Source organism: Nilaparvata lugens, chromosome 5 (genome assembly GCF_014356525.2).
Source record: "Nilaparvata lugens isolate BPH chromosome 5, ASM1435652v1, whole genome shotgun sequence".
Lineage (NCBI taxonomy): Eukaryota > Metazoa > Arthropoda > Insecta > Hemiptera > Delphacidae > Nilaparvata > Nilaparvata lugens.
This window is the reverse complement of record NC_052508.1, coordinates 38957323-38970565: the sequence shown is the minus strand read 5'-3', so window position 1 is coordinate 38970565 and position 13243 is coordinate 38957323. Positions and strand designations below refer to the sequence as shown.

Here is a 13243-nt window from a genome sequence, read left to right as displayed (position 1 = left end):
TGAAAAGTGTGGAGTGCGCAAATGTTTTTATACTTTCAAAAATCTATAAAAAAAGTTGAGTTCAGGCTATCAAGTGACAAAACATTTTTCCCTTTATTTTATAAAATCCAATATTTTATATGCCTATCAATCATCAAGTTAACATTCTTCCACATTTTCCAATAATTCAAAAACGATTGAAATTACAATATTATTTGAGACAGTCGTCATTGGATTCGTCAAATTTTACATAAGACTACATGGATTACATATTCATTTTACATGTTAAAACTTGTTATAGCTATAAAAAAATTGATAAAACATTTTAACTATCCACAATGCTTGTTCAGTCAATAGTGTAAAATTTCCATAAATGAAATTGTCTCCTCCTCTATCGATCCATTCAGGTTTCACTGCTGGATTATGCGTCCTGAAGGGCGGCCTTAATGGGATTTTATGCTATATTCTCTATAAGCTCATAATTAGCACACATTTTTTTCATTAATCGTTGAAGTTATGAAGTCAAAAAGAACAAAAAGCTGCAAGCAAAACAGTTATTAGTTATAATATTACCTATATTGTCATTAATGAATCAATATATGATAAAAATAATAATAATACTAGGCTAGCTAACATAATAATCAATTCTAGAGAATACTTTACATTTTAAAACTATGCACACAACTAATGTGATCAATGATGGAAGAAAGAAATTTTGATTATAATAGCTCATAGCTATTAAATTAAAAGATAGCCTTCTGACTTGAAACAAACAATATTATTATATTCAAGATGGTTTTCAATTTCACTGAACTAGACAAACTCTTATAAAAGACAGATATCTCTGGTATGTCAATCACAGTATTAAACTTTTAAAAATTACTACAGCTACATTTTTGTACATTACATGAGCACAAGAAGATGTACAGTCTTCAAAACTAAATAAATTTGTTTATTTTAACCTCAAAAGATTCGTGTAGCAAGTCAACCATTGTGTTCATGGGAGGTTGCGGTGCATGTACGGCTTCGGCGAAGTGAGCAGTAACCAGAAACCATGTGACTGACTGGTGCACCACTACTTGCTCCCACCGAACGAACGGTTCACCGTTTTTGGCGCGTACTTTTGAAATTTATCGTTTACAGATCGATGTTGACAAAATAATAAAGGTGTTATCAATATATGAACATTTCAGCTATTATTTATTATTATTGATTCAATAATAATATTTTATTATTATTTGAAAAAAATATATAATGTAATCATGTTTTTCCTTATAAAGTTTTTTTTAATAATTAATGATGGTTTGTGTTGTCATCAATGAAAATTTGACTACTTTTTCTATGCAATCAGTGTTAATGAATAAAACGTTTTATGGAATATTAGCAAAATGTTAATAATTGAAGTTTCTTGATTTATGTCTACTATCCAGACATTCATCTGGATAGATCCTGGCCTAGGAATGAATCAACAAAATATAGTATTCTGACTAATAGATAACATAAACACATTTTAGTTTAGTAGAATAGTCAATAAAGCTGAAAAATAATAAACTTTCCAGCCAATAATGAATGAATTTCTTGCTTTTCGACTATTCTGTAATTAATTCCATCAATGGAATAAAATACTTCGTACGCCTCATCCTATTTTAGTATATAGACTCTGAATGTGAAGACATAACCTAACAAAACAGCAGACAACCAACGCTTTAACTCTCGACCATTAAGAAGCGTTGATCCCGGTACCGGTTTTGTGGAACATACTTTTCAAGCGGTGCAAGTGAGCATGTACGCGGTGCAAGTGAGCATGCACCACTCCACTCTGTACCAAGATGGCGACCGGTACCTAAACTGTCAAAAGCTCCCACCGAACGCATTTTCGTGTCCTTGGTCAAAATCGTACATGTACCGCAACCTCCCATGAACACAATCAACGAGCACAAACCACTCTGGTGTATGATCTTAACGAAAGAGAAAACGCAAATAGACCAATGACTACCTCACGTGACCTCACTACCAACATAACGGTTTAAAACTTCTACTGATATTTTTTAGGTTATGTTTAGCGGAATATTGTAAGGAGATAAGGTTATGTTTTATCAACTAACTGAACAGTCAGGTTAAGATGTAACAAAGTACAGTAGATACAAAATGTATGATCTTAACGAAAGAGAAAACGCAAATAGACCAATGACTACCTCACGTGACCTCACTACCAACATAACGGTTTAAAACTTCTACTGATATTTTTTAGGTTATGTTTAGCGGAATATTGTAAGGAGATAAGGTTATGTTTTATCAACTAACTGAACAGTCAGGTTAAGATGTAACAAAGTACAGTAAATACAAAATCAGTCATAACTTGGTAGGTTTATTCTTATAAATAAGTCCTTCTTTAACAGAAGACTAATCAAACACAAAGCATTATATGGATGAATTCGTAACAGAAAGTTGAAACGGTTAATAGTATGATTAGGCTATTTATCACTGTACCAGGTAAGATTAACTTAATTGCCTAGGCCATATTTGAAATAATTTTTAGATTTTAACATCTGAAATGTAGTCTACCTTCAAAACAAATATTGCTAATTATACGGAAGAGTCACTTATAGTTTTAATAAAACCAAACGATTCCCCGATCTATGGACCGTGGCAAATAACTTACACTGTAAGAAGTTTCTGTTTCTTTGTCCTTAAGTTGATTGCAAATGATAAATAAATAAATAATAATGCTACACTAGATAAGTAGACTAATAAGGTAAATGCTTGCCACTAACTTATAATTTTTGCCTGTCCATACTCAGGTAGGCTACAACAAATCGGGACCTGATTAGAAAACTTAGATACTGTAATATTGAATAGGCTACCTGCTCACTGAATAATTTTATTGATAAAACATGTAAATAATAATAAAATTAGGATTATTAAAATCTTCTGTATTTTTCAGTCTACAAAAAGAACTGTAGAGTTAGGAATACAGTAAGCTGAAACGAATTTTGATTATGAATCAAATTTCATTTCCCTTTCATTTATAATATGGCAAATAAGTATTAACATTTAGGAAGAAGAATAAGAACAAAGAGAGCATTATTATTTTTATTTGTGCTTACTCAGCCAGCTGTGGGTGAGCACCCAGCCAGTGCGAGGCATTGGTAGAGGGGAGAAATCATTTTCTCCTTATTCAGTTGCCAGCAAGCAGACCTAGGTTTTACGTTCAGTAAAAAACCTGATCACAGATTAGTGATCACAGATGAACCACAGAACTGAAAGTCGGCTAGTATCTTGACGCCATAATCCGCCATCTTGAAAAAAAGTGTAGCATTGTAATACAGCAGTAGATTTAATTTCTAACAAGATGATGCAGTCATGTGTCGTGGTCTTGGTGCACTCAAATCTTGGTTAGATTGATACCTTCCATTTTGTGTGTATTATGTGGCTGAACGGTTTCTCATGAGTTATGACCAAAGACCTTAAACCTTGCATCTTTAAGGTCTTTGGTTATGACTGACACATGTTTCCCCTGTTGATCATATTTTGTAAACAAAACTAGAACTTAACCTATTTCATTGTAATCAATTAAAATGGAAAACCATCAGGTGATTGGAGTAGTTTTAAATGTTTTGTAAAATATTTTAAATGTTATTGAATTTATGTAATCATGCATTTCTCTGCTCCCAAATACATTATAATGGAGTCCATTATTTGTAAACAACCTCATATTCAGCCATGTCTGTTTATGTTCAGCTACTCTATTTACGTTCTTTTCCATCGGTGGAAAAGTACGATTAACTGATCAGTGAACGAACCGGATATGATGTATTTTTTTCTCATCAGTAAGACCAAAGACCTTGAAGAGGTATAAACGCACAATACCTATGCCTTCCCAATGCTAGCTCTTACTTGAAATTAAAGGTTCCATTGAGGTATTTTAGCACGAGATATTATATAATATATATTTTTTGTAATATTATAGATCACAAAAATCTTCAAGATCTTTAGTATGTAATAATCTCCCAGGCTGTCCCCTTAATGGCCGATTTCAATTCCAAATAAAATACCGCGCTGCATGTGAGTCTATGCATCGTTCAACGACAAAACAGTACATCGTTCAGAGCCACGTTCACTCACCGATCTCATCGTTCACTCACCGATTTGTGGCTTTGAACTCAACCATTGCTGTCAACCTACTGATTGGGGAGTGGATACAACTTGGACACAAGTCGTCTCAATTGACCAGTAGACAACCGCACTGTAGCCACTCTTAACTACTCCATCTGCTCCTGGAAAAACTTCCTCTACTACACCAATGGGCCACCGCAAAGGGGGCAAGTTGGTTTGGTCTACTACTACAACCAGGCCCGGCCCCAGGGGTGGGCGGACCGGGCGGCCGCCCAGGGCGGCAGATTTTGGGGGCGGCAAATTTTAAGGAACGAAAAATTTAAAAATACAAATGAATGATAAATTTATAATATCAAATGTGAATATGGTAGTCAAATATTATACAAGAAGCTTCTCCAACCTCGCGCTAATGAAGACTTTTCTAAGATCAATCATGTCCCAGGAACGAATGAGTGGTCTAGCGAACATAAAAGAGTTCAGTCCCCATGAATTGATGAATGAATTTCCCCATGCAAAGGTCAGATGAGTTCTACTTAATTAAACAAACTTGTAGAAATTGTAGTTTTAATTACTTAGCAAGTTAATTAGGCCTAATACTCTGTTGCAGTCTACGTCTTAAGGCTGTGCAAAGGCTAAAAATAAACTTCCCACTTAAGATATTTTTCAAAGTTTTTCGATTTGTATATTATCAAGCTATCAAAATGAAAAAGTTTTCTTGGGAAAACATTTTTTTCCGATCAATACTTTTTGAGATATGAGCGCCTAAAGTTTAAATTTTGGGGACAGAACATTTCAAATTTGGTAAGAGATAAATCCATGAGATTTAAAGGATAAACTCTTCATGGTACGGTATTGTTAAAACTTTTTTTTTGAAAATATCAATTTTGAGAAAGTTATTCAATTTACAAAAAAAACTCAACTAAACTTTAGTTTAGGTCATTTTTAGTAAATTGAATAACTTTCTCAAAAATTGATATTTTCAGAAAAGTTTTGTTTTATTCAATCAACAATACAATGAAGAATTCATCCTTTGAATTTCATGGGTTTATCTCGTACCGAATTTGAAATGTTCTGTCCCAAAAATTTGAACTTTAGGCGCTCATGTCTCAAAACGTAATGATTGGAAAAGAATGTTTTCCAATAAAACTTTTTCATTTTGATAGCTTGATAATATATAAATCAAAAAACTTTGAATATCACCAGTAGAAAGTTCATTTTTTAGGCTTTGCACAGCCTGTTTTCTTATTGTGTACCTGTTTCAAACATAAAAATAGTTTAATCAGATATATTGTGTTACTAGTCCAGTCACTATATACATTGGTGCTTGAAATTTACATTGTAGTTCTGATTTTTTAATTTTTTTTTTGGATACATGAGAAAAGTCCAGAACCAAATTCTCCATGCAAAATTCCTTTGTGCTATATACAGAGTAGCCTAAAAACCTCATATTTTTGGTTCATTTTCCAGTTTTCAGCTATTTCCTCCAAAATCATTGATCGGACAGAAAAATTTGTTCTCGCCTTTTTTTAAGATTATAAAATTCTGAATTAAATGAGATCATTCGGAATTCTCTATCTCCAATGAGTAGCCTACTGAGTTATAATCTTTCAAAAATGAGTAAAATTTTAAGAAAAAAATAAATTTTGATCATATTTAGTATTTGATAGTTACAATCTAGATGTAAAATTCGGATCTTTTTGTGTAATTTTGTGCTCTACAATTTGAGACTAGGTAGAGTGCTCTATCTCATATAAATTTCCAGGTACACCTCACAACAATGCTCCTTGTATTGTGAAAAACACCTAATTTTTAGCTTCAACCATCATCACCATCCATATTGTTCTCACAGTGATATTTTTCAGTATGATATAAGTTTATGAAATTATGTTCTATGAGAATCAACCGTTAGATGCACTTCATTTCAGTATTTCCTAGTGGAGAGGCTCGCTTAAAGACACCTCAAGGCCATTTTTAAAATTTTCTATAACTTTCGAATCGTATTGGAATTGAAAGTATTCAATTGCAGTAGAAAGACAGGGAACACTCTCACATCCTTACTAGATTTGAAATTTTAATCTGAAGCATTTCACAAGATATGCAGCTTTGAATATAGAAATTGGTCATTTTTTGTTTATGGGAATATGGGCTTAAGTACACTAAACAACAACAAATTTTCCATTTTTTGACTGAATTTGACTTTTGATGCATGATATTGAACCGCCTTGACGAGCCGAGAAGAATGAAGTATTATAGTACGATGAGATCCGAGCTTTTTGTCAATAGTTATAAGTGTTTGAAATTTTGATCCTTGAGGTATCCTTAAGCGCGCCTCTCCACTAGGAAATAATGAAGTGAAGTGCATCTATTGGGTGATTCTCATAGAACATAATTTCATGAACTTATATCATTGTGGAAAATATCACTGTGAGGACAATGTGGATGGTGATGATGGTTGAAGCTAAAAATTAGGTGTTTTCACAATACAAGGAGCATTGTTGTTAGGTGTACCTGGAAATCTATATGAGATAGAACGCTCTACCTAGTCTCGAATTGTAGAGCACAAAATTATGCCCAAAGGGATTTTGAAATTTACATCTAGATTGTAACAATCTGGATATATTGTTGATCAAATACTAAATAGGATCAAAATTATTATTTTTTTTTAATTTCACTCATTTTTGAAAAATCATAACTCAGTACTCATTGGAGATAGAGAGTTCCGAATGATCTCATTTCATCCAGAATTTTATAATCTTAAAAAAAGGGAAGAGCAAATGTTTCTGTCCGATCACTGATTTTGGAGAGAGTACTGAAAACTGCTGAAAACTGGAAAATGAACAGAAAATACGAGGTTTTTGGGTCATTCTGTATATAGCACAAGGGAATTTTGCATGAAGAATTTGGTTCTGGACTTTTCTCATTTATCCAAATAAAATATTAAAAATCAGAACTACAATATAAATTGTAAGCACACCCCCTTTTTTGTCTATACTATTCCCCAATATTTATATTTGTCAAATATTTGTTTAAATGTCAATGGTAATCCTATTGAAAGAGGGTAAACCTTGTGATAAGAGTTTCCAAAAATTGTCTGTATTCTTGGATTGTGATGGTGTGATTCGTGTTGGTGGCAGATTGGTTAATAGTGCTTTAGGATATGAAGCCAAGCATCCTTGTTTGATACATAAAGATAGTCATTTTACTAAACTCCTCATTGAATATTATCATATTTCTCATCTTCATGCTGGACCAAGAATAGTGCGTGCTCTTATTCAGCGTTATTTTTGGATTGTTGGAGCACACAGTGTTATCAGAAATGTGATTTTCAATTGTACTCGTTGCCGTTTATTCAATGCAACTCCTGTTGCTCCCGTCATGGGTGATCTTCCCAGCTCTCGTGTTGTTCCCAGTGCTCCCTTTCTGAAGGCTGCGGTCGATCTAGCTGGTCCTTTCACTGTCAAAGAGAGTATTCGGCCCAAAGCTCGTACGTACAAGGCATACTTTGCACTGTTTGTCTGTCTGGCAACAAAAGCTTGTCACATTGAGGTGCTTACAAGTCTTTCATCCGAAGAGTTTATTAACTCTCTCTATCGTTTTGTTTCTAGGCGTGGATTGCCTAAAGAAATATTCTGTGATCAAGGGACGAATTTCAAAGGTGCTGCGCGACAATTGAAGGAAATTGTTGAATTTCTCAGATCATCAGAAAATCAATCCAACGTCTGTGATGCGATGTCATCTAAAAGCATCCAATTTTGTTTTAATATTCCACATGCTCCTTTCATGAATGGAATCTGTGAGTCTAATATTAAAAATGTGAAATTCCATTTGTTTCGTGAAGTGGGAAATTCGGTCCTAACTATTGTTGAGCTTTCCACTCTGTTGGTGAAAATTGAAGCGATACTCAATTCGAGACCGTTGTATGCGCTCTCTTCATCTCCTGATGACTACGAGGCGCTGACTCCCGGACATTTCCTTGTTCATCGCCCTCTGTTGGCGGTTCCTGAAATTGACGTGAGTGATGTCAACGAGCACAAACTGTCTCGTTGGGAAAAGATTAATCGCTTCACTCAGAGATTGTGGAAGAGGTGGGAGAGTGAATACCTCCACACTCTTCAACAGAAGAATAAGTGGTTTGAGAGTGACACAAACCTTCAGGTAGGGCAGTTAGTATGGACATTTAAACAAATATTTGACAAATATAAATATTGGGGAATAGTATAGACAAAAAAGGGGGTGTGCTTACAATTTATATTGTAGTTCTGATTTTTAATATTTTATTTGGATAAATGAGAAAAGTCCAGAACCAAATTCTTCATGCAAAATTCCCTTGTGCTATATACAGAATGACCCAAAAACCTCGTATTTTCTGTTCATTTTCCAGTTTTCAGCAGTTTTCAGTACTCTCTCCAAAATCAGTGATCGGACAGAAACATTTGCTCTTCCCTTTTTTTAAGATTATAAAATTCTGGATGAAATGAGATCATTCGGAACTCTCTATCTCCAATGAGTACTGAGTTATGATTTTTCAAAAATGAGTGAAATTAAAAAAAAATAATAATTTTGATCCTATTTAGTATTTGATCAACAATATATCCAGATTGTTACAATCTAGATGTAAATTTCAAAATCCCTTTGGGCATAATTTTGTGCTCTACAATTCGAGACTAGGTAGAGCGTTCTATCTCATATAGATTTCCAGGTACACCTAACAACAATGCTCCTTGTATTGTGAAAACACCTAATTTTTAGCTTCAACCATCATCACCATCCACATTGTCCTCACAGTGATATTTTCCACAATGATATAAGTTCATGAAATTATGTTCTATGAGAATCACCCAATAGATGCACTTCACTTCATTATTTCCTAGTGGAGAGGCGCGCTTAAGGATACCTCAAGGATCAAAATTTCAAACACTTATAACTATTGACAAAAAGCTCGGATCTCATCGTACTATAATACTTCATTCTTCTCGGCTCGTCAAGGCGGTTCAATATCATGCATCAAAAGTCAAATTCAGTCAAAAAATGGAAAATTTGTTGTTGTTTAGTGTACTTAAGCCCATATTCCCATAAACAAAAAATGACCAATTTCTATATTCAAAGCTGCATATCTTGTGAAATGCTTCAGATTAAAATTTCAAATCTAGTAAGGATGTGAGAGTGTTCCCTGTCTTTCTACTGCAATTGAATACTTTCAATTCCAATACGATTCGAAAGTTATAGAAAATTTTAAAAATGGCCTTGAGGTGTCTTTAAGCGAGCCTCTCCACTAGGAAATACTGAAATGAAGTGCATCTAACGGTTGATTCTCATAGAACATAATTTCATAAACTTATATCATACTGAAAAATATCACTGTGAGAACAATATGGATGGTGATGATGGTTGAAGCTAAAAATTAGGTGTTTTTCACAATACAAGGAGCATTGTTGTGAGGTGTACCTGGAAATTTATATGAGATAGAGCACTCTACCTAGTCTCAAATTGTAGAGCACAAAATTACACAAAAAGATCCGAATTTTACATCTAGATTGTAACTATCAAATACTAAATATGATCAAAATTTATTTTTTTCTTAAAATTTTACTCATTTTTGAAAGATTATAACTCAGTAGGCTACTCATTGGAGATAGAGAATTCCGAATGATCTCATTTAATTCAGAATTTTATAATCTTAAAAAAAGGCGAGAACAAATTTTTCTGTCCGATCAATGATTTTGGAGGAAATAGCTGAAAACTGGAAAATGAACCAAAAATATGAGGTTTTTAGGCTACTCTGTATATAGCACAAAGGAATTTTGCATGGAGAATTTGGTTCTGGACTTTTCTCATGTATCCAAAAAAAAAATTAAAAAATCAGAACTACAATGTAAATTTCAAGCACCAATGTATATAGTGACTGGACTAGTAACACAATATATCTGATTAAACTATTTTTATGTTTGAAACAGGTACACAATAAGAAAACAGGCTGTGCAAAGCCTAAAAAATGAACTTTCTACTGGTGATATTCAAAGTTTTTTGATTTATATATTATCAAGCTATCAAAATGAAAAAGTTTTATTGGAAAACATTCTTTTCCAATCATTACGTTTTGAGACATGAGCGCCTAAAGTTCAAATTTTTGGGACAGAACATTTCAAATTCGGTACGAGATAAACCCATGAAATTCAAAGGATGAATTCTTCATTGTATTGTTGATTGAATAAAACAAAACTTTTCTGAAAATATCAATTTTTGAGAAAGTTATTCAATTTACTAAAAATGACCTAAACTAAAGTTTAGTTGAGTTTTTTTTGTAAATTGAATAACTTTCTCAAAATTGATATTTTCAAAAAAAAAGTTTTAACAATACCGTACCATGAAGAGTTTATCCTTTAAATCTCATGGATTTATCTCTTACCAAATTTGAAATGTTCTGTCCCCAAAATTTAAACTTTAGGCGCTCATATCTCAAAAAGTATTGATCGGAAAAAAATGTTTTCCCAAGAAAACTTTTTCATTTTGATAGCTTGATAATATACAAATCGAAAAACTTTGAAAAATATCTTAAGTGGGAAGTTTATTTTTAGCCTTTGCACAGCCTTAAGACGTAGACTGCAACAGAGTATTAGGCCTAATTAACTTGCTAAGTAATTAAAACTACAATTTCTACAAGTTTGTTTAATTAAGTAGAACTCATCTGACCTTTGCATGGGGAAATTCATTCATCAATTCATGGGGACTGAACTCTTTTATGTTCGCTAGACCACTCATTCGTTCCTGGGACATGATTGATCTTAGAAAAGTCTTCATTAGCGCGAGGTTGGAGAAGCTTCTTGTATAATATTTGACTACCATATTCACATTTGATATTATAAATTTATCATTCATTTGTATTTTTAAATTTTTCGTTCCTTAAAATTTGCCGCCCCCAAAATCTGCCGCCCTGGGCGGCCGCCCGGTCCGCCCACCCCTGGGGCCGGGCCTGGTTGTAGTAGTAGACCAAACCAACTTGCCCCCTTTGCGGTGGCCCATTGGTGTAGTAGAGGAAGTTTTTCCAGGAGCAGATGGAGTAGTTAAGAGTGGCTACAGTGCGGTTGTCTACTGGTCAATTGAGACGACTTGTGTCCAAGTTGTATCCACTCCCCAATCAGTAGGTTGACAGCAATGGTTGAGTTCAAAGCCACAAATCGGTGAGTGAACGATGAGATCGGTGAGTGAACGTGGCTCTGAACGATGTACTGTTTTGTCGTTGAACGATGCATAGACTCACATGCAGCGCGGTATTTTATTTGGAATTGAAATCGGCCATTAAGGGGACAGCCTGGGAGATTATTACATACTAAAGATCTTGAAGATTTTTGTGATCTATAATATTACAAAAAATATATATTATATAATATCTCGTGCTAAAATACCTCAATGGAACCTTTAATTTCAAGTAAGAGCTAGCATTGGGAAGGCATAGGTATTGTGCGTTTATACCTCTTCAAGGTCTTTGGTCTTACTGATGAGAAAAAAATACATCATATCCGGTTCGTTCACTGATCAGTTAATCGTACTTTTCCACGATGGAAAAGAACGTAAATAGAGTAGCTGAACATAAACAGACATGGCTGAATATGAGGTTGTTTACAAATAATGGACTCCATTATAATGTATTTGGGAGCAGAGAAATGCATGATTACATAAATTCAATAACATTTAAAATATTTTACAAAACATTTAAAACTACTCCAATCACCTGATGGTTTTCCATTTTAATTGATTACAATGAAATAGGTTAAGTTCTAGTTTTGTTTACAAAATATGATCAACAGGGGAAACATGTGTCAGTCATAACCAAAGACCTTAAAGATGCAAGGTTTAAGGTCTTTGGTCATAACTCATGAGAAACCGTTCAGCCACATAATACACACAAAATGGAAGGTATCAATCTAACCAAGATTTGAGTGCACCAAGACCACGACACATGACTGCATCATCTTGTTAGAAATTAAATCTACTGCTGTATTACAATGCTACACTTTTTTTCAAGATGGCGGATTATGGCGTCAAGATACTAGCCGACTTTCAGTTCTGTGGTTCATCTGTGATCACTAATCTGTGATCAGGTTTTTTACTGAACGTAAAAAAAACCCGATGGAATTGATCAGTGGCTTTGAACTCAACCATTCTGTCGCCCTCAATAATTGTATATTTCTCTTTTGTTTGTTGTTGTTCTTTTGTTTTGTCGTTTTTCTTTTTTTTCTTCTCTTCTTCGTCGTTGTCTTGAGATATATCCTACCCCACAAATGATTTCACTTCCTACCTTGATATCCTGTCAATTCCATGGGCTTCTTCCAATACAAGTCTCTAGTGATCGCCCCCACTGGAGTGAAGAAAGCAACCCATCTATCCTATTTTTCTCCTATCTCAGTTGTCATCGTCGTTTTGTTATTTGATTCATCTTTTCCGCACATGTGGTTATGTGTGATTTTTTTTGGCGCTATCCATCTCATTAGGAGGTCTAATGTGATTTATAGCTTGGTGTTGGTCGCCTTCAATGTCATATTGTTCTATTTGTAAAATGTTATCATTGTCTTATTTTTTGCATCTCTGAGGACAACCACATCTCCTTAGGGTGGGGGGAATGGATTGTCGTAATTTTCGAATGTCGCTCAGTTCACGGCAAAAGCGATACTAACGCCTCTGTCTAGTTATAGCGTAAGCTAAAAGGAGTCTGCGCAGTCTGACATCGACAGCTTAAAAAAACGTTGTTGCTTGTTGCTTGTTGTTGTAGTAATAAATCCAAATGTTGAGGAAAGATCGTTGTGCGTTCCTTTTAATTTTCTTAATTCATATAACTTTGGAGCAGATTGTTGAAGCTCACATTAGTTTTATTATTTGCTGTTTGTCAGAAGTTTTGTAATTTTCTCTCAAAGTGATACCATAATTGAATCAGGAAGCTTGTTCAATGGATGTGTTCATAATCAATCATTTTTATTAATTTGTATGCATTGAACCTTCCTTTAATTCCTATTTCTCTAATAACTGTTCTTTCCATATTCTTATATCCCAAGTACACAAATTAGCATATGATATTATAGGTACTGGCAAAAAATATTACAAGTCCTTTCTTTTGTTTATTATTGTGCATAAGTGAACTTGATTCCATTTGAAT

The 13243-nt window shown here is 33.9% G+C and overlaps 1 protein-coding gene across 1 annotated transcript in view; it reads right to left on the bottom strand.

Moving 5' to 3' along the window:
* Nucleotides 1-1087, bottom strand: part of LOC111058580 (UDP-GalNAc:beta-1,3-N-acetylgalactosaminyltransferase 2) — a 48070-nt gene extending 46983 nt beyond the window's left edge. Inside the window, exon 1 of the mRNA XM_022346118.2 lies at nt 643-1087. Within this exon, the coding sequence (XP_022201810.2) occupies nt 643-712 (70 nt within the window). The 5' untranslated portion in view covers nt 713-1087. The remainder of the gene's footprint in view (nt 1-642) is intronic.
* Nucleotides 1088-13243: the final 12156 nt, after the last annotated feature.